Raw genomic sequence first — 21649 nt, forward strand, 5'->3', positions numbered from 1 at the left:
AAAATATGTGAAGACGGTACTAACATCCGGCATTCAACACTGCTCCCATGATTGCAGAATGGGCAGGAAAAGACCGTATCGAGCTTGTCCATCCGCTTCCGGTGGGTGGCTTAGCGGCCGCCTTCCTCTTCCCCACAATTCAATTTCTCTTCTTCCTTGCAAAACCTACGCAGAGCAGCGGTTAGAATCTACCTATCAAATGATGAGATGATATTTAACACACTAATGGAGTTGCTAGCCGCGAAGAAGAGGACCATCAGAGCTGCGACGGAGAAGAGGACCTGCAAGGCGGCGGCGGAGAAGAGGACCGATGGGCGGCATCCGAGAAGAGGAGGACCGGCGGGCGGCGCCGAAGAAGAGGACCAGCGGCGGAGGGCGAGCGAAGCGGGAGCGGAGGAGGGCGAGGATGGGGGCGGCGGACGGCGGGCGCACGAGGCCCGGGGCACGGCGGCACCTGCTTCCATTGCAGTCATTGTGCGCCTCGTCGGTGTCGCCCTTGTCCCCTGGCGAGCGGCAAATTGGAGGTCGTCAATCCCTGTCAGCCGGCGTCGGCGGGGCCGAGCGGGCCGAGCGGCGGCTGCGCTTGGCAGTGAGAAGTGGCGGCGGGATCGAGCGGCGGCTGGGCGGACGGCATGCACGGAGCGTGAAGGGGCGGCGGCGGGGTCGAGCGGTTGGGGGAGAAAGGGCGTGCGGGACTGCGGGAGTGCGGGTGGGTGCGGTTTTTCTTTTTGAGAGAGTTTCGTTAGCGATCTGGCTTAATTGCGTGGCTTATTGGGTTAAACACGGAACGATTACAGACCATCGGATCTTGTCTATGAACGCGCCTGATTGTTTGGATCTGCCCCTCTCTTCCTTTTATAGAGGTAGTAGACTAGCTTCCATAGCAGGCCCATGTCAGGCCCAAATACGAAGACCGACAGGTGCATGAGCCCACATTGGGCTCGGGCGTCGGCGCGGGCATAGACGCCGAGGGAGAGCAGTTCCAGCTGGCGGTCTCCTTCCCCTCAGTCGTCCCCCTCCCCGCGCACCACGGGTAAGCAAGTTTTCCCTTCGCCCTTCTCTCTCCGTCGTATAGTTTGTTTGCTTTCGATCCGGCCGCGTTGCTGGCCGCGGGCCGGTTTCTCGTTCTCGCGAGCGTCGGAGAAATGACGACGATTCAGGTCCTGGATTGGATGCCTCGATCTGAAACTAGGGTAATCAGGATCGGGCCAGGGTACTCTTTTGGGGTGGATTTTTGGGTGGGCACAGGTTTGGGGATGAGATGTTTGATTTGATGTCTGGCGAGGGTTCTTAGATTGGATCGCTCCTTGCGCAGGCGAATTTGATTGATCAGGACGTGTTAATTAGATTTGACCCTTAGAGCACCTTCGTGTGACATGCACGTTTTCCCACTCTCCAAAACCGGATTATAAGGTTGGTTTGTATCTAATCGACCGAGCCTCCCATGAGAAAGGTTCCATTCACACTGAATGCACATTTCCCTCTTGTACTGTAGTAGATCTGCTGGTGCGGATGCATTCCTTGGGATGGCTATTTTGTATTATCTAGGCTGAGTTATGTTTAGAGGTGCTCAGTAAAGTGCCAAAATATTATGGAGTCATGTTATTGGTGCCGTAACATAACCATGAAGCCTCATGGCAGCAGCTACATGTTGAAAATTTAATTTGTTTTTGTTTGTTTGGATCAATAAAAGGTTAATGAGTAAATGGACAAATACAAGGCTACCACTAGTGCAGAACCGGTCTTTAGTGCCGGTTTGTGACGGCCTTTAGTGCCGGTTGGCGAACCGGCACTAAAGAGTGGGGACTAAAGGTCCCCCCCTTTAGTACCGGTTCGTCACGAACCAGCGCTAAAGTGCAAACACGTGGCACGAGCCAGGCCCGGGTGCGTGTTGGACATTAGTACCGGTTGGTAACACCAACCGGTACTAAATGTTTGGGTGTTTTTTTAAAAAATTTTGCTTTAATTTTGTGTTTTCAATTTGGCTTTATTTTCTATTTAATTCTTTTTTGTTTGCTGCTATTTCACGATACTACAAATTGTACACGTTATGCATATATATAAATATATAGATTTTCTCGTACGTAGTTCGTCACCCTGGGTGAGGAATAGTTATTTTTTACCCCTCTCTATTTTAACATCAATGCACCGTAATTTTACGTTTATTAAATTTTATCTTATTTCAGACGTAAAAAGAGAACGTAAGAAAATATATAATTGCCGTAAAAATATTTTATGTTACGTAAATTACAAATGTAAAAACATAGTGTAAAATGTACATAAAATGTAATTTTGCTGGTCTTCTGACCTTTTTTTATGCCAAATTTTACGCAGTGAATCAATATGGTTGTAACTATTTGTATTTGAAACATAATTTATTTGTGAAATGATCGTAATATTACCTTGGGTGAAGAATAACTTATTCTGCACCCCGGGTGATGAATAGTAACACTATATATGGCTGTAACTATATATATCATCGAATGTCTGTAACTATATATATCATCGAATGTCTCACAGCCAACACCATTAACTATTCACACATACACATGTATATACATATACAATTTCTCCTACATGTTGCCTTGGTGCCTTCGGAGCACGATGACAAGTGGTTCATGGGGGCGGTAGCGGATAATAGTATTCTCCTTTGGGATCTATGATCTGGTCGAGCAAAAATCCGGCTATTTCCTCTTGGAGTGCTTGTATGCGGTCCGATGGTAGGAGCTTATCCCGCACCGACCTGAACTGTTAAGAAGGAGATCAATATGCATGTGCGTTAATTGTGTGACTAGATATCGATAATGGTGTGAATAGTGTTCTGACAAAAACGTACCCAGTCCTGTCTATCAGATCTGCTCCTTTTGCACGTCATCATGCGAATGTTCTCGCAAACGTAGAATGCACACAGACTATTCCCCGACGCCTGCCTCAGGACCTTTACGAGAATGGAATTGAATCAGATAATGATTAATCAATCATGATAATTAATTAATGATATTGAAACAAGAATTAAAGAGATGGTAGCTAGCTAGTACTACTTAATTACTTACATTGGGTCGATGCCAAAACAACTTTTTTGGCCACTTGCCTGGAGTCACCTTGATGAACCTTGCCCAAGCCCTGCCCGCCGGCAAATAAAATTAATAAAGGGGTTATTAAATAGTTCATATCAGGAACTAATAGTTAATAATGATTGAAATTACCTGTTGACTATCCCCTTCACGACGGTGTAGTCTTTATCTTCTTTAGTTCGTGAGTCCAGTAATTCAACTTTTCCTTCCTCAACTTTAATGTCTAACAAGACCCAGTGCCAACTGCATACGTACACGTTTACATGTCTTAATTAAGCGGGCATGTGCATAAAATTAATCAACTACCGTAAACCGTATACACTTTATTATTAACATCTAGCTAGCTAGTAAGCAAAACCAGAATTTGTAGTACAAGACAGTGTGACTCACGGGAAGTTGTAAGGAAGTAGTATATCTTCATTGGTATTGAGGCGCTTCAAGAACTCTAGCATGCTTTCCTCTACAGCAGCTTGACAATGTTCAATCTCCCATATTTCCTTATTAATAGTATTTGGGTCAATGAACCCAACGCCATAGCGTCCAACTTTTTTCATTTCATACATCTTCATCCTGCATATAATACCACAGAAAAAGAATATAGTGAGGATAATTACATGTAATGATTGATCAAAATTATCACTACATAACTAGCATGAGACTTAAATTACAGAAAGAAATCACTTACAGACAATAGCAATTGACGATAGACTTGTCGAGTGCGTCTTGATTAAATAACTGAAATAATTCTGGATACTCAATGGCCAGGGCTTTCTCATGGTAATAATGATCATGCTTTACATTCACCATGAGGGACTCTCGATTGGAAATCTTGATAATGTTCATGTACCATTGATGCAATTGATACATTCTTGTTGGGAGGTCCTTGACCTTGTCTGGATGGACCAAAGGTTTGCCCCGGACATATTGCCATGCTATTTCCGATTATTTAAGCGTAGGCATGGGCTCGATTTCGAGGAGTTGTCCAACAGAGATATTGAGCATTTGAGCCTGCATTATATGATCCTCTGTTATTACCACATCGCCATTCTGGGGAACGCTAACGGTTTGCCCACAATAATATTTGGCGCGTGTCTTCTCATGTGTTGTTGGCACAACAAGCGGGGGGATCGCTTGCGTCGCCTGTTCTCCCAACTGGGGAACGGTTTTCCCGCATTTTTTGCCAGCCGCTTCTTGGCTCGAGCTTGAGCTCGCTTCCTTCTGTAGTCGTGTTCGATGTGCCTTCCTAATTTGGCGCTCATAGTCCGAGTCAACAGGCTTGGGAGCTGGTTCTCTAGCCATACAAATGAAGTGGTCCATTACTTTCTTAGGCACTTTCTCCTTTGGCGGCGGTGCCGGTTTTGGTCCAAAATGGGCGTCCACTTGGGCTTGCACTATGGCTGCGTTTTGCTCCTTAGTCATGTCGTAAGGCCTCTAAGGAAGAGGAGCGAGGCTTGGACCATATTTATATCGCTTGCCTTCGCCTGTACTTCCTGAACTACCTCGACTCGTACCGCTACGCACCAAAGCTGCGGGATGTCTCTTCTGCGATTGCTGAGCCGGCGGAGACGGCTGACGTGGAGTTGGACCAGGAGAAGTGGCCTGACGATGTGCCGGACTTGAAGCAGGAGGTGTGGCCTGACACGGTGCCGGACTTGAAACCGGAGAAGTGGCATGACGTTGTGCCGGGCTTGAAACGGGAGGAGTCAGCTCACGCGTTCGGAGACTTTGAGGAGGTGGCGGACTTCGAGGAGGAGTCGTCTCACGCGTTCGTGGACTTGGAGGAGCGGGAGTCTGCTGACTCGGTGGCGGACTTCGAGGAGGAGTCGGCAGACGACGCGGTCTCGGTGGACTTCGAAAGATGATGCAATCCTTTCTCCATAGGATGATACGATGTATGGCCTCTCCCAGTGTGCGCTCGTCTTCACCTCCAGGAATGTCAAGCGTTAGCCCCGAATATGAGTCCACCACTTCATCAACCATGACATGAGCATAGCCCTCTGGAATCGGGATGCAATGGTAGGTTGCTTTGGGGGTAACTGGAAAAGCAACGCCGTCCGCCACCTTCATGGATATGTTCTTCATTTTGGAGTGTAGCTCGCAGTTAGTGTTCTCTATGATCTAATCCACAGGGTATGTATCCAGCAGTGTGTCGCCCGGGGCAGAACCAACACTGCTTCTCGGCATGGATGGGACGGTGCTATCCAATGCTGCGAGATCATCCGCTTGCTGCTGCCGCTGCTGGGACCCCCTTTCCTGGCTAAATGAGTCGATCTGCTGTTGCTGCTGCTGGAATTTGAGTGCCAGGTCCGCGTGCCTTGCTTCTAGGCCTTGAAGGCGTTCTGCGTCCTACTTCCTCTGCTCCTCCTCCACCTTCCTTTTCTTCTCCTCCTCCATCTTCCTTCTTGCACGGCTCCTGTAGTCCTCGTTCCATTCTGAAAAGCCCTCATACCAGGGAATAACGCCCATGCATCGTGTTCTTCCCGGGTGTTCAGGATTTCCCAGGGCGCGCGTAAGCTCGTCGTTCTCTCTGTTGGGCGCGAACACCCCCCTTCGAGCTTCATCTATTGCGTCAATTATCTTTTGTTCGGCTCCTTTTAGACTTGCCTTCCGCGAAACTTCGCCTGTCTTCGGGTCCAACGCTCCCCCATGCGCATAGAACCAAGTTCTGCACCTGGGAGGCCAGTGCCGGGTAACCGGAGTGACCCCTGCATCCTCCATCTCTTGCTCAGACTTATCCCACTTAGGCAATCCCACCGCGTAGCCATCTGGACCCAGCCTATGGAACTGCGTCTTTCTTGCGGCATTTGCCTTGTTTTTCATCGACCGTTCCTTATATATTTCTGAATCCTTGAAGGTCACGAAATCGTCCCAGTGCTCTCTTTACTTCTCTAGTGTTCCCGTAAATTCTGGAGTCTTCCTTTCATTAGCGAGGTAGTTGGCCCATACAGTTTTCTTGTGGGTGTTGAATGCAATTGCCATCTTCTTAAGAGCTACGGCCTTGACTTTCTCCACATCTGCTTCAGTGAAATGATCTGGTAGGGTGAAATGTTCCATCAGAGATTTCAGAAGGTCTTCTTTGGCTCTTTTGTCGACCCAAGTAACACCTGGACGTTTAGTCTTTGGCTCTTTCCATTCTTGAATGGAGATAGGGAGTTTGTCCTTCACAAGAACTCCGCACTGACGAGTCCACTTGTTCGCAATTTTCTTAGGCGTGAGGGGTTCGCCACTAGGTTTGATGGATTCGATGTGGTACTTTACACCATCCTTCAACAATCTGCCCGGGCCTCGCTTTGTCTTGCTGTCTGTAGAAGCAGATTTGCTCGATCCGGAGGGCTGAAAGAAGAAAGATTGATTCGTTAATATATCTTCAATAAAAAAACATGTGATGATCACCATCATGCATGCTTATATAAATATACCTCGCCGGTAGTCTTTGTTATTTGAAGATCAGCATTGTCTGTGTCATCACAAACATTGTCTGTGTCATAATCATAATCATAGTTTATGACTTCATCAGTCCGGTCGTCGAGATCGAATATCTTTTCATCACCCTCTCCGGTATTGTTCAGATATTGGGAGCCGTCATCTGCTTCATTCAGATCATCTAGCCTGTAAGGGCTGCGTATGATGTCGAACAATTCCTCTTCTCTCTCTCTACCGGTATTGTCCGCCATAGCTTTTACTTTACTAATACAGAAGAAATATAAAACAATTTAGTATTCAAATTACAATGCATGGATGCAATTAATCAATAAGGAAAAACGGAATCTCGAATACATCATCTCGAATATATAATCTTGAATACATTATCGATCGTCTTAATATATATAATCTCGAATACATCGTCTCGAATATTATATATCGAATACATCACTGGCTAGGTACCTAATAAAGATCGAGTACTACAGAAGAATCTAGGGCGCCACTCGCGGTTCCTGGGGCGCGGGCGGTGCACACCCAAAGAGAAGGAACCATCACAGGATCGTATCTCCGGTCATCTGCCCAAAGAACCCGCCAAGTAGTGGAGAACCTGACGTCGTCCATAACAGCCATGTAGCGATGGGCGTGCTCGTCTTCCTCCCTGATACGGCGACGCACCACCTCCGGCGGGGCCGGCTGCCTCTGCACCGAATGTGGCCCACGCGAACGCCACCAAAGAAGATCAGGGTCGACGACGGGACCCGAGGTCGGGTTCCTCACCAAGCGGCGCGCCCCTCCAGGTAGCACCTCCCAGTGCCAGCCCGACGGAGCCCAGTCCCGGACATGGGTCCCCTCAAGCAGGACGTCGTCGTGAACGGGTCGACAGCGAGGATGCGGGCCGGGCATATCGTCGAGAACAAATACTATATGCCCGCAAAAAGTAACATTTTTTAAATGATTGGATTGTGATAACTAAAATTTTATATATATGCAAATTCTAACAATTTGACATTAATCTAATTCATCTAACTAAAACTAATTCTAAAATTTCCTGCTTATATAACTAACATTTCCATAACAATTCTAATATTTATATAACTAAAAAACAGAAAAATTGCTAACATTTCTATAAATATTTCTATAACTAAAAAACAGAAAACATTTATAACATTTCTATAAAACTAACATTTCTAATATTTATATAACTAAAAAACAGAATAATTTCTAACATTTTTATAACTAAAAAACAGAAAAATTTATAACAAACAAACTAATGTGTGTGTGTGTGTGTGTAGTGTGTGTGTGTGTGTGTGTGTGTGTGTGTGTGTGTGTGTAGTGTGTGTGTGTGTGTGAGTGGACATGACGGCCGGGGCGAGCTCACCGGCGAGGCGACGACGGGCCGGCGACGACGAGGCGACGGGACGGGGCGGCGACGACGGGGCGGGGCGGCCGGGGCGACGGGACGGGGCCCGCGGTGACGACGGGCCGGGGCGGGGCGCGGCGACGGGGACGGGAACGGCCGGGGTGGCGACGTCGACGGGGCCGGCGACGAGGGGCGGCCACGGCCGGGGTCGGCGAGAGGGGCGGGGGCGGCGACGATCGGGGCCGGGCGGCGCGACGGAGGGAAACAGAGGGAAGAACAAAGGAAAACTAAATTTTTTTCAAGTGTAGTATATATAGGATGGACCTTTAGCACCGGTTGGAGCCACCAACCGGTACTAAAGGTTCTCCACGAACCGGTACTAATGAGGATGGCCGGCTAGCCGTTGGAACCGGCACTAATGGACACATTAGTGCCGGCTCGAAACCAAACCGGCACTAATGTGTCTCATATTAGGTCCGTTTTCTACTAGTGTACAACAGTCTATCTAGCGTTATTATTCCATCTGGTTATTATTTTGGTTGTGTCATTTGAAGATTGGATTTTCAGTAGCACCATTTGCATGTATGCTTTCTTCAACTAATTATGCTTTTCTATTTTAAAATTTTCAACTCAAATTGTCCTCTTTGGGTTGGGGCTGGGGGATGCTGAAGTTAGTGCTATTACAGTTATTTTATACTCCCTCCGTTCCATAATTCTTGTCGTGGTCTTACTTCATACCACGACAAAAATTATGGAACGAAGTGAGTAATGTCTATTTCGGCCTATTGTGGTAATTTTTAATTTAATTGTGGTAAACAGCACTGGTTTGTGGGTTGCAACAATAAGTAGACAATTTATTGTTGCATGTTATATTTGGACTGCATACACCACCTGATTGCATCTCCAAGTAGTGCATGTTATACAGCTAGCACATGAATTTCTTCTGACTAAAAAGTCTCGGAATTGAGGATAATGTCTTCGAAATTCTTAATTACTGTGAAAGATATCATCGTTCTAGTGCCACTGTCTTACTACTCTTTCCTCCTTCGTCATAAGATGTTCAAGTGAACAATATCTAGTGCTGAACTAGCTGGACATTGTTTTGTCGTAATGCCATCCCATGTCATGCATGTATACTAGAAGAGATGTGAATTAAGTTTAGCATATCTCTATCTGCTGGGGGTGTTGAAAATTCTCTCTTCTTGAACTGTGAGTACTCTATTGGTAATATTGATTTCCAGAATTCCTAGTTTATTAGGCTAATTTTGTATAGATGGTATATAAGTATTAGTCAGGCAGTCACACTCATGAGTCTTATAAGCACTCAGATGATTCATTTTGTCATTTTAGGAAACAATGTTGTATTGACATTTGACTTGCTGGTAGCAAATTAGTGTATTGATCCTGTGTGCCAAAATTGTTAGACTGTAACATCAACATTGTTACAAATTATAACATGTAACTGTTTCTTTTTAAAATGAAACATGCCCAGCTCCATATGTACAAATGCAACTATGCTACTTGTGTCAACGAATGATACTCCCTCCGTAAGAAAAATAAGAGAGTTTAGATCACTAAAGTAGTGATCTAAATGCTCTCATATTTCTTTACAGAGGGAGTACTATTTAAATTTTACTCTGCTTTATTCTTTAACATAAATTTTCTCTAAACGTTAGGTTTTGTTACTATCAGATAGGAGTCTGAGGTGGTCAACGAAGAACAGCCGGCTACTTAAAAGCTGACGTTACATAATTGGATCAATGCCTCCTCATAAGATAGAGACTGGGCACCAGGATATGGTGCATGACATCGTGATGGATTAGAGCATCTCCAGCCGCCCCCAAGCGGCTTGCAAAATCGCCGCATGGGGGCGACCCGGTGAAAAAATCGGCTTGAGACCGATCGGGTTCCCAGCCGCCGGCCTCAGGGTTGACCCAGAAGATTCTTTTTAACATACGTTCGGCTATATTCGGCAAAAGGGCATAAACTTTGGCGAAATATAGCAAACTTAAAAATAAACTTCGGCGATTTTAGCAGTTTTTACGTAGTAAACTTAAAAATAAAGGCCTAAACTACAGGAAGAACGCGCTGAGCGCGGCGAAGTCCTCCTCGTCGTCGCCGCCATCGCCGTTGTCCTCGTCGTCGTCCTTCTCCTCCTTGACGAGGCCGCCCCTGATGGACCCCTGCTCGCCGTCGCCCTGGCAGACCGGTGGCGGCGCGTCGTCGTCGTCGTCGTCGAGGACGACGACTCCTCCCTCATCGCGGCCACGGTGCCGAGCGGAGTACTGTTCTAGGGCGCAACACTGGCGCTCTAGCTCCGTCCGCGCCCAATCCTCGCGCGCCCACTTCAAGGCCGCCTGCTCGGAGAGGCCCGGCTCCGTCTTCACCGCGGCAAGCCCTGGCTCCGTCTTCGGCCTGACGAAGCGGGGAGGAGCCGAGGAGAAGGCGCGCCCGCTATTGTTGATGACGATGTCGGCGCTGCGTGTTCGCCGGCCGAGCGGCGTCTCGGCGGGCTCGGCCTTGACGTTGAGCAGCGCCGCGACCCCGACGAGGAGGAACGTGAGGAGGAGGAAGAAGAGGACGCCGTCCTCCTCGGCATCCACTGGCCGCTGCCAATCCGGGCCGGGGCGGGAGGGTACGTCAAGGGCGGGTCGTTGCCGCCCTCCAGGTGCCGGAGGACGGCGTGAAGCGAGCGGCTGGGGGCGCCCACCATAGGCGACGCCCCTCGCTGTTCTTGCTGCCCCTCACCACTGGCGCCCTGTTGATGGAGTCGATCCGCTGCGTCTGCCGGTGCTGGAAGTACGCCTCCCACGCTTCGTGGTTGCCGGCGGCGTACTGCGGGAGGGCCGCTGCTCGTCCGTCAGCGACCCCCGCATGCGGTCGACCTCGTCGGCGAAGTAGTCGGGGCGCACGTCGACGTCGGGCACCGAGGGAATGGGGACGCCGCCGGCGATGAGCCTCCAACCCCCTGGCCCGACGCGCATGTCGGGAGGCGCCGGGATGTTGGCCTCGAAGAGCAAGTATACGCCTCCCACTCGTGAAGCGAGCGGCGGCCGAAGCCGTTGGCCGCCGCCCCATCGCCGGGGAATCGCTCAGCCATTGTCGCGGTTGGGCACGGGGAGAGGCAGAGCTCGGCGGCTACGCGCGGGGGGAGAGAGAGAGGCAGAGCTCGGCGGCGGCTGTGGGCGGGTGTGGCCAGAGGCGAGGGAGAGGCGTTGCTTTTATAGCCGGGCGTTGTGTGTACGCGTGGTCGGAGGGGGGGCATCGCCGCGCCGCCCGTGAGCGCCGCCCGTGAGGACTCAATGGAAGGCCGACCGACGACAGTCTTGCCATTGATTCCACACGGGAAACCGAGACGTTGTGAGGACGACGAGACGAGTGTCGCTGACTCGGCGGGCCCGCAGTGCGTTCGCGCCAAAATAGCTAGCCCCGGCGCCCCGGGCGCCCCCCAGTGCGCCGGGTTCAGCCTGGTACGCCGGCGCCAGTTTTTGCCCAAACCGGCGAAAAACAGGCTTCTGGGGGCGCGACTGGCCGATTTTTGGGCGCCGGCGTGGAAAAATCGTTTGGGGAGGGCCTGTTGGGGCGCGGCTGGAGATGCTATTACTATGGGAAGCGCCTCGCCACTGCATCCTCTGATAACACAATAAAGATCATTGGCGTAAGTGGCACCTCGCAGCAGCAACTTGCTACTTTGAGCGGACACCAGGGCCCAGTTTGGCAAGTCGCGTGGGCTCATCCTAAGTATGGTTCCATGCTTGCATCCTGCAGCTATGATGGGCGGTTTATAATATGGAAAGAAGCGGGTAAACCTGATGAGTGGACACAGGCTTACACTTTCACTGAGCACAAGTCTTCTTTAAATTCCATTGCTTGGGCGCCTCATGAACTCGGTATCTGCTTGGCTTGTGGTTCATCTGATGGGAACATTTCAGTCTTCACAGCTCGTTCTGATGGTGGGTGGGAGACGACGCGCATCGACCAGGCTCATCCAGTGGGCGTGACCTCTGTTTCCTGGGCTCCGGCGATGGCCCCTGGTGCCCTAATCAGCCCAGGGCCTTCAGGGCAGTTTGAGTATGTTCAGAAACTTGCTTCTGGTGGTTGTGACAACACTGTCAAGGTGTGGAAGCTCACCAACGGGAGCTGGAGGATGGACTGCTTCCCAGCCCTTCAGATGCACGGACTGGGTGAGAGAGGTCGCCTGGGCTCCAAACCTTGGCCTCCCAAAGTCCACAATCGCCAGTGCCTCTCAGGACGGAACTGTTGTCATCTGGACAGCGCCGAAAGAAGGCGAGCAATGGGAAGGCAGAGTTCTGAATGATTTCAGAACCCCTGTTTGGAGGGTGTCGTGGTCACTGACAGGAAATATACTGGCGGTCTCTGATGGCAACAACAATGTGACCCTGTGGAAAGAAGCTGTGGATGGCGAATGGCAGCAGGTGACTACCGTCGAGCCATAGATGTTCCGTGCTCTACCTCTAGCTGCATTTATCGCTATCATAACAAATGTAGTCTGTCTTTATATTATCTGTATGGCTTGGATTACAAGTGGGAACTCCCCGTGATTGTTAGACTGCTGCTTTGGCAGGACAGAACAGGCAGTGAGTGTGATAAGCTTTTTACTTGGTCAGAAGCAGAAAATTTGGAACTTCTATCCCAATTGGACTCGGGAAAATTTAATTTTTGCCGCTCTAGATTTTGCCAATTTTTCTTATGCCATTCTGAATTTTGACATTTCACTTTTGCCACGCTTAGCTTTTGCTATCACAATTGCCATTATGTGGAAAAAGCTAAATAATTTTATTTCATTTTTGCCACTCTTACCTTTTGAAATGTATGACAATTGCTACTCTGAAAATTTTGCTTTTGCCACCGGAATGACAATTGTGATAATTATCCAAAACTAAGAGTGGCAAAAGTGAAACGTGAAAATCTAGAGTGGCCTAAGGAAAATTGGCAAAATCTAGAGTGGCAAAAACAAAATTTTTCCATTGGACTCCTGTATGGTACGAGGACTTTGGCAAAATCTAGAGTGGCAAAAACAAAATTTTTCCATTGGACTCCTGTATGGTACGAGGACTTTTGCTTGGCCAGGCAGCTGTGTGCATTTTTTGTTTGGTTGCAGACTTTTTTTTCTTGAACTTTTTTTGTTTTGTTGCAAACCTGGCCTGAGACAAAATATTTAAAAATTAAATAAATAGATTTGATGGCTGAGTTGACGTGCTAATAGTGTCAAAACCACATGCGTGTGCTTACATTGGCCTAGACCAGGCTAATCAAGTTGCCTGTATGCTAGCCAGGCTAATCAGCTGCGTGTGGCCAGGGACATGTCCAGCACTTCAGGTTTCAAACCAAACAGCATCCAGGCAAATCCGTCTGGTCTCGGTCAGTTCGGCGATTGTGTGAGTGCTTGCTTGCTCTCTGTTAAAGTACAGTCTAGGGAGCACATACAGACCAGCGATTAAAGCATTGCTTTGGGGAAGCAAACCAAGTTGCTGATAGTTTGGCAAAAAACTAATTTGGTAGTCGATCTTGTGGTTCTTAGGAAAACTCGATTTCTGATTTTGTTTCTCATCTCCTTGTAAATGACATGACCATTATATCAGAAATAAAGTCTATTACCTGTCAGGAAAAAAAAAAGAACAGACCTGCGCCAACAACCTCACCTTCTTCAGCAACAACAACCGCCTCAATGCCACCGGCGACGACCTTGCCATAGAGTTCGGCACCTACCTCAACCCCTGGGCCCACAGCGACAGCCAGGCCGGCTTAGGCGTCAACTCCATCGACTCTAGGGCGTGCAGGAACCGAAACTACGTGAGCAAGCGCGATGACACCACCACGATTTGGACTGCTTGTTTACCGGACGCGAACAAAAACAACCTAGTCAATTATTTAAAAGTTGACCTATTCAAGATTACTTCCAACATAGTAATATTATAGCTAGGGTGTTTTAGTTGGAAAATAGCTAGGCTAGCACATGTGGAAGCCGGCGCAATACGCAATACAGCCAGCCCTAGCATACTAGCCATGCCCACGCGGCGGCATTGCCGCGCCCCGTCGATACATTATTTTTATATATGATGTGTTTTTATTGTTTACGGCCATAAAGAGAGAAGCTAGAAAAAACACATTTATTATCATCATACATGGTGCATGCATGTGATGCCGCGCAGGTGTATTTTCGGGGTTTTTTTCATTATGATTTGCTTGGACGGTTTGTAGGGCATAGGTGGTTATGGATATTTTGGTTTGGGTGTGTGTTGGCTTATAGACACATTGACATGTTATGTGTTGCTTAAAATTACGTCAGATGGGTCGAAAAGAGATGTGAAAAGCAATGCTTTCTTCCTAATGATTATCAACCAATCCAAAACAAAATTATATTAGTTATTAGTTATATACATGACAACCATAGAATATATGTCCCCAGTTTGGAACCCCTTGTCCACTGTCTCTGTAACACATGGTGGCTTCAATTCTCTTGCCATGACTTTCGACTTCGGGGCCACATTTTAGTAGAATCACATTGTGAATTGTAGCTAACGGTTTTGCATTGTCCTGTACTCAACCAATGACAGAAAGAATCGAAATTGTAAAGAGTTGCATACTGAAGCCACCACAATAATCAATACAAGGCTTTCTGAATCAAAATAGAAGTGTTGCATAAGTGAATTTATCATTGCCAAGAAAGCCATCTAAAATATAATCATAATGAAGAAAAGAAATATACAACAACATGGGAGCGACTTGAATCAGGGGAAAAGTTTGAAACAAATCTAACTATACTACGGTGCTTTACTTAAAGATTGTGTACTGTAAATTAGATGAACTGCTAAAGTCTAGTCTAAATATAGTGGCCAACACTTTTAGCTAAGGCAAAAGTCTAAAAAAACCTTGATTTTGTTCTCCAAGTCTGAATCAAACCCTGAATTGAGAATCCCTGGAATTGTCACCTTGTCTTTGTTAATCCCGGTTTATCCCAGCCCATTAGTGCTAATAGATGGTTTGGGCGTCGGGATTGCTGGCGTGGCTGGGATTAGGGGTTAATTGGACGCCATGATGGAGGGACTATGGGCCCTACTGTCCTCATAAACCCCACCACGAACCTGCTCCTTCCCCTGTTTCTCTCCCTGGACGTCACCCGTTCCTTCCCCAGCTTGCAGCGGCAATGGCGTACATGCATTGATTGATCACGGGGACGGCAAGACGATCACGGCGGCTGGAAAAATCTCTGGTAATCCCCTTCCATCTTCTATTCGTCTTCTCGTCCTTGTTTTTTTCACCAATGATTGTCTCTGGTTAGGGTTTGTAGGCGCAGAAAAATCTGGTTTTTAGGGCATTTACTTTGTGCAGAAACAATAGATTTTTCTTACATCTAGTTCGGAGTACTTGTATCACTCGTTGATTTTATCAAAAAATCTGTGGCAATGCAGGTTCCTCATGTCATCATGGATCCTTGCGACAAACTACATGTGCGGTTTCATTTTGGTGGCCAATTTGTTCGGATTGGGCCTACTTTAGACTATGTTGGTGGAGATGAAGCAAGTTCAGAGATTGAAAGGGATAGATTGTCTTTGCCAGAGATCAAAGGCTTTCTTGGTGATCACATACCAGTGAAAGAAAGTATGAAGATTCACTTCCTGATGCCTGGTAAAAAACTAGTGGATGGCCTATTATTTTTGTGTGATGATGTTGGTTGTATGAAGATGTCTGAATATATAACTGATGGAGGAGTGGCTGAGGTCTATGTGGAGTATTTTGGGGAGCAAGATGATCAGAGTGCAAGTGACAGTGGTAGTGATTTTGAAAATGAGATGGACAATGATTTAGAAGGAGAGACTGATGTAGAACCAGATGCAGTCATAACTGCAGATGATGATGTGCAAATAATTAGTGTGGATCCATCATCATATGATGAGGAAAGTGATCATGAAGGAGAATTTGTTAGGAGGAAAACTAAGTTCCCTCGGTACAACCCTAAGGTAGATATTCCACTATTCTGCTTGGGAATGTTTTTCAGGAGCAAGGAACAGATGAGGAAGGCACTAATAAAATATGGACTTCTGACATTTAGAAGTATAAACTTCATGAAGTCAGAAGAAGGGAGGATCAGGGCTAAGTGTGGATGGCCTGGATGTCCGTGGACTATATATGGTGCTTATAGTAGCAGGTGTTCTAGATTTCAGGTGATCACATATGAAGATCAACATGAGTGTGCACCTAACAGAGACAATCACCTTGTCACAGCAAAAGTTATTGCTAGGAGATATGAGCACATCTTAAGAGCCAATCCGACATGGAAAATTGATAGCATTAAAGCCACGGTTCTGAAAGATTTCTTTGCGGATGTTTCAACATCAAAGTGCAAGGCTGCTAAGAAGATAGTGTCAGAGAAGCTACTTGCCGGACTGAAAGATGAGTACACCAAGGTGTTCGACTACCAGCTTGAACTACTTAGGAGCAATCCTGGGAGCACAATCCTTGTTGGCTTGAACCCTGAGTACATGGATCAAAATATTTTCCAAAGCTTCTATGTATGCTTCAATGCTATGAAAAAGGGTTTTAAAGCTTGCAGAAGAGTTATTGGGCTTGATGGCTGTTTTTTCAAAGGAGCATGTCAAGGTGAGCTTCTATGTGCTATTGGTAGAGATGCTAATAATCAAATGTATCCAGTAGCTTGGGCAGTAGTGGAGAAAGAAACTAGTGAATCTTGGGAGTGGTTTGTTGGCCTTTTGATAAAGGACTTGGATATTAATGATCAAGGTGAAGGATGGGTGTTCATATCAGATCAACAGAAGGTATGTTGTTCACATAGTTGTCCATATTGGCTTTTTGTTAATTATTTACTTGTTAGTGATATCCTATTAATTACTAGTTTGTTTAGGTTCATGCTATGTTGGTTAGGTTCACTCGTCTTGTCGAAGCATGACGTACTCACTTTTATGGTAGGTTGCTTAGGTTCACTCTCCTTGATGAAGCGTGACCTACTCACTTTTATGGTAGGTTGCTTAGGTTCACTCGCCTTGTAGAAGCGTGACCGACTCACTTTTATGCTAGGTACACTTTTTTAGGCTAGGTTAATTTGTCCCATCTACATTTGTCCTATGTACCTATTGTAATATATTTTTTGCAACTTCAATGTAGGGCCTTATCAATGCAATGCAAAACTACGTACCAAAGGCACAACATAGAATGTGTGCTAGACACATCTATGCTAACTGGAAAAAAAAGTTTAGAGAACATGCTCTGCAAAAGAAATTTTGGGCAATTGCCAAGGCTGCAAATAGAGAAGATTTCATGTATAGGAAGGCCAAGTTAGCTCAAGATACACCTGAAGGTGCAAGGGACATAATGAGGACAGAGCCTAAGCATTGGGCAAGAGCATTTTTTCCTGTTGGGTCCCTTTGTGACTCAGTTGATAACAATCTATGTGAGTCCTTTAACAATGCTATAGTTGAGGCCAGATTCTATCCTATCATCTCTATGCTAGAGAAGATTAGACATAAGATGACACTTAGAGTCCAAGAAAATAGGAGCAAAAGTGAAAAGTGGACATCTAGTGATATATGCCCAAACATTTTCAAGAAGCTTAAGGTGGCCATCAAAATGACTCAGTTCTGTGATGTGCTCTGGAATGGCAAGGAAGGGTTTGAGGTGAAACATGTCAGTGGCAGAGGAAGGAGCTATACAGTGAACTTGGACAAATGGACTTGCTCTTGTGGTTACTTTCAGCTAGCAGGGATGCCTTGTTGCCATGCCATCAGTGCCATATACAAGAGTGGAAGAAACATAGCTGACTTCATTCACAAATGCTATTCAGTTGAGCAATTTAAGAAGATATATGAGCGCTGCTTGGAGCCAGTAGAAGGACAAGAGAGATGGCCTATCTCTGACAAACCTAGACCACAAGCACCTGGGTATGTGAGTATGCCAGGTAGGCCTAGGAATAATGACAGGAAGAGGGAAGAGGGAGAAGCACCAAAAGGAAAGAAAATGTCAAAGCATGGCATTAAAATTACTTGCAGCATGTGTGGCCACAAGGGGCACAACAAGACAGGTTGCCACAAGAATCCTGAAAAGGGGAAGAAGAAGAATGCCTTCCTGAAGAAAACAGGCAGGAAAATGAAGTCATCTGAGGTAAATACAAGTTCACTCTCTTGTTTCAAATAGTTTTGCTTTTTCTTAATCACTTGTGCATTCACATGCTTATGTACTCTCATATTTTTTTAACAGCAAGCAAACACTGATGCTCAAATCAGATCAAGCCAGCAAGCTAAAAGCATAGGAGAAGTTCAAGCACAAGCAGGATCAAATGGTGGGAAGAGGAAGGCTACCAAAAAACAGAATGTGCAATCCAAGAAAAAATCAAAGATGTGATATGATGGAGTAGTGATTTTCTGTTAGCATATTACTGAATTGCTATGTCCTTTTGTTCCTTATGTCACTCTGGTCATATAGTACCTATTGTGTGATGAACTTATGCAAAAATACGGAACTAAACTGCTGTACTAGTGATTTTCTCACTCTGGACTAGTGATTTTACTAGATATGTCACTCTGGTTATGTCCTTTTGCTGGTTATGTCACTCTGTTAGCATATTAATAAATTACTTGTTATTTTGGTTTACTCAAACTGTGTTTGTGTAAGCTGAAATGTCATATATGTTGTTGAGAACATGTGATATGTTCTCACAAATTTACCTACTGTTTATGTGATATGTTACCAGAAATTTAGCACATAGTAGCACTTCCTGTTGTTTTCTCAAGTTGCAGTCTAACAAAATGAACCATCAATTACCACATAAATAGCAGCATGGAATATCATTACATCATCCAACCATTACATCATTCAGCCATTACAAGATTTTGGCATTACATTTTTCTTCTAGCTATTAATGCAGTACAAATCCTGTAAATACACCTGCCAATAACATTTTTGGTTCAATCTCTGCATTCTTCTCCAGAACTTGTTGACTCAGTGCATCCTCTGTTCCAATTCTTTGGCCCTGTTCCAATCATGGTTGCCAGTCATCACCACCTGCAGCTTCAAACCTCCTGATTGCAGCCCTGAGATCGAGCAGTAATTCTGCAAGGATTGGGGAGCAGGGATCACTATGCCACTGAAAAAATCCACAGCCAGCCTCTGATTCAAGTGTTCATACCATAAGAAATGGAAAGAAGGACGAGGAAGAATTGGTAGAGAAGATTGGGAGCTCACAATTTCATGGACGCAGCACTAGTATCTTTCAGGGAGGAGACTTCTTGCACGGGCGACCTTGATGGAGCCCTACGCCCGCGACCTCCGCCTGATTACGACACGCGGGAGGAGGAAGACATCGCCGATTGCAGCCGCCGCCGTTGCCGTCGCCGTCGTTGCCGCCGCCGCCGTCGCCGCCGCCGCCGCCGCCGCCGCCGTCGCCGCCAGCCAGCCAGCCTACTGACGGACCCTAATTTGGTTCCCCTGCTGAAGCTCTGTTTTTGCCCGTCAATAAAAAGCTCTGTTCTTTCCCCGCCGCTGCACCTTATGTGATTAAGAGGCCCGCAGTCAGTTCATCGTCGCGTCCAGTTAACCCTAATCCTAGCCACGTCAGCAATCCCAACGCCCAAACCAGCTATTAGCACTAATGGGCTGGGATTAACCGGGATTAAGAAACACAGGGTGATGATTTCAGGGATTCTCAGTTCAAGGTTTGATTCAGACTTGAAGAACAAAATCAAGGTTTTTTTTAGACTTTTGCCTTTAGCTAATAAATCACCAAAAGATTAGCTGGACATTAAACGGGTTACAGTAGTATCAAATTAATGAATCCAGCATCCCTCATGTTTTTTTAATGAATCCAGCACATAGGTAGCAAACAATGGCATCAAGCCCTGCATACAGCACACATGCACGCAGAAAAACACATGCAAGCCGCGCACGAACGCAGACCCAGCAGTAGCCCCCCAAACCACAAGCATGCATGCAACGCATCACAATGGGCGCAGGGCGCATGTCCAAGAGACTCACCAGCGTGACCTAATCCCTCTGCGAGTCTGTGGCCACGGCGGAGGAGCAAGCGCGTCGCCGCAGGCAGCAGAGGTGGCGGTGGGCATCAGCGTAAAGGAACGCCAACCGTAGAGAGGAGCAGCTCGTCAATGGTGGTCAACTGGTCATGACGCCGCTCGCGCCCAGCTCCTGTCGCTGATGCCTCAAGCTCGTGCCAGTTCAGGCTGCCGGCGTCCCGTGTCGTCCAATCGTACATCGCGCTCGACGCCGCTAGCCGCATCCCTCCTCGACCTCCTGCCGGCCAAGATCCCCGGCGCCCCGTCATTGGATGCCACCCTACGTCGTTGTTGTCGGGGACTGTCACCTCCGTTAGTATAGACCTGAAGCTGCGAAGCCGGGGAGCATGGAGAGGAGGGCGCCATCGCTGTGCCTCCGCTGGTAGCGTATTCCACCAGCCGACGCCGGACCTCCTTCATCTGTCTGCCAGCGAAGCACCCTCGGAGCTCATCCACCATGTAGGCCACGGCGGCGAGCTGCGCCATCCATGGCAAGTCCCCGAGGAAGCATCCGCCGTTGCACGCATCGCCACCCTCCGTGCATCTTCGTGTGGGCAGTCCACCGCCAAAGCGCAGCGGAAGACGTCGGGGTTGCTGACCGTGGTGAAGGCCACGTTGGAGGCTGCAGCAATGAAGGCCGGAGTCCGTGAGGCGCTCTCCTACGGCGACCAGGGCGTCCGCCTTGGCCGGTGCACACGTACATAAGTACATGATGAGAGCAGGGCAGGGGCAGACGCATCATGAGAGAGGAAGTAGCAGAGGAGAGACCGGGACAGGCACCAGGAGATGAGATGAATGGCCGGGACTCACGTCGAGAGGTTTTTATGGACGCATTAGGGACACATCATTTGACGGGATTCTTCTAGAGCAAGAGAGACAAACCACGTGGTCATATCACAGGTACAACAGCACCGAAGAGGGAAAAACGTGGTGAGAGCCGCCCAAGGGAACGACATCCAGAACCTATGACAGCACGTGACAGCCGGAAATAACGACACGATCCCAGGCAGCTAAAAAGCAACACCCCATGCGGGCCCAAAGCAACGACAGTGAAGGTCCAGAACAAAACGCATGCAACGAAGTCAACGGGAGGGCGTGGCCCACATGCAACGGAAATCGCTAAGTGCACCCAACCGCTCCCAAGAATTCAGCACACACGTTAACAAAATTTCAAACGAAAAGCTGAATACACAGCGCATTTATACACAACCATTTACCAAAATAATAGCATGTGTCATGTACACAATTCACCATGCGTCACTCTTACACAAGTGGGTTAACCTTAGAGCAAAAACGTTGCCTGATATAGATGTTTTGTTATACGGAAATAGAAGCAAAATAATGAAAGCTAGTAGGAGACATATTCACATCGATCCTGCGTGGTGCCAAGTGGCAACTCAGCAAGTTGCTTTGTCCTAAGAACATTGGTTTCATTTTTATGCCATCCGAGAGGGTCATCTTTTTTTTACCAAAAAAGGCTTTCGCCCCGCTTTATATTATAAAGCCAACCGCACAACAAGCATCCAACAAGGTCCAATACAAAGCCACACACACACACGGAAGTCCACAGGAACAAATAGTACATGAAAGGGTCAATGCTGAGGGCACATCACAAACAAGCCCTAAACCCAAAACACACATGCCATAGAGCCGCCAGGCGGTCTAGTCAGGCTCAGGTGGGGGAGGCGGTAGCGGGGGAGCCACGCGGAGCGCCATAAAGCGGAGATCGGAGAGGAGGGCTTAGACAGTTA

General features: G+C 47.4%; 1 protein-coding gene, 1 long non-coding RNA gene and 1 pseudogene across 3 annotated transcripts; 2 read left to right on the forward strand and 1 right to left on the reverse strand.

Moving 5' to 3' along the window:
* The first annotated feature begins 900 nt into the window (after positions 1-900).
* LOC123069206 (uncharacterized) lies at positions 901-18489 on the forward strand. The gene is made up of 5 exons (XM_044491993.1): positions 901-1033; positions 15014-15091; positions 15291-16655; positions 17002-17994; positions 18091-18489. The coding sequence occupies exons 3-5, from the start codon at positions 15306-15308 to the stop codon at positions 18232-18234; spliced, it is 2487 nt and encodes an 828-aa protein (XP_044347928.1). The 5' UTR covers positions 901-1033; positions 15014-15091; positions 15291-15305; the 3' UTR covers positions 18235-18489.
* Positions 9618-12508, forward strand: LOC123069207 (protein transport protein SEC13 homolog B-like; annotated as a pseudogene).
* Positions 18490-18631: 142 nt separating the features above from the next.
* Positions 18632-20688, reverse strand: LOC123065147 (uncharacterized). Of its 2 annotated transcripts, XR_006430909.1 has the most exons (3): positions 19864-20675; positions 19075-19377; positions 18632-18976 (listed from the first exon to the last, which is right to left on the reverse strand). It is a non-coding gene; the product is annotated as an uncharacterized lncRNA (long non-coding RNA). The 2 variants fall into 2 exon arrangements; XR_006430908.1 differs by having other exon boundaries at positions 19075-20688.
* Between the last annotated feature and the right edge of the window lie 961 nt (positions 20689-21649).

Source organism: Triticum aestivum, chromosome 3B (genome assembly GCF_018294505.1).
Source record: "Triticum aestivum cultivar Chinese Spring chromosome 3B, IWGSC CS RefSeq v2.1, whole genome shotgun sequence".
NCBI classification, from domain to species: Eukaryota; Viridiplantae; Streptophyta; class Magnoliopsida; order Poales; family Poaceae; genus Triticum; species Triticum aestivum.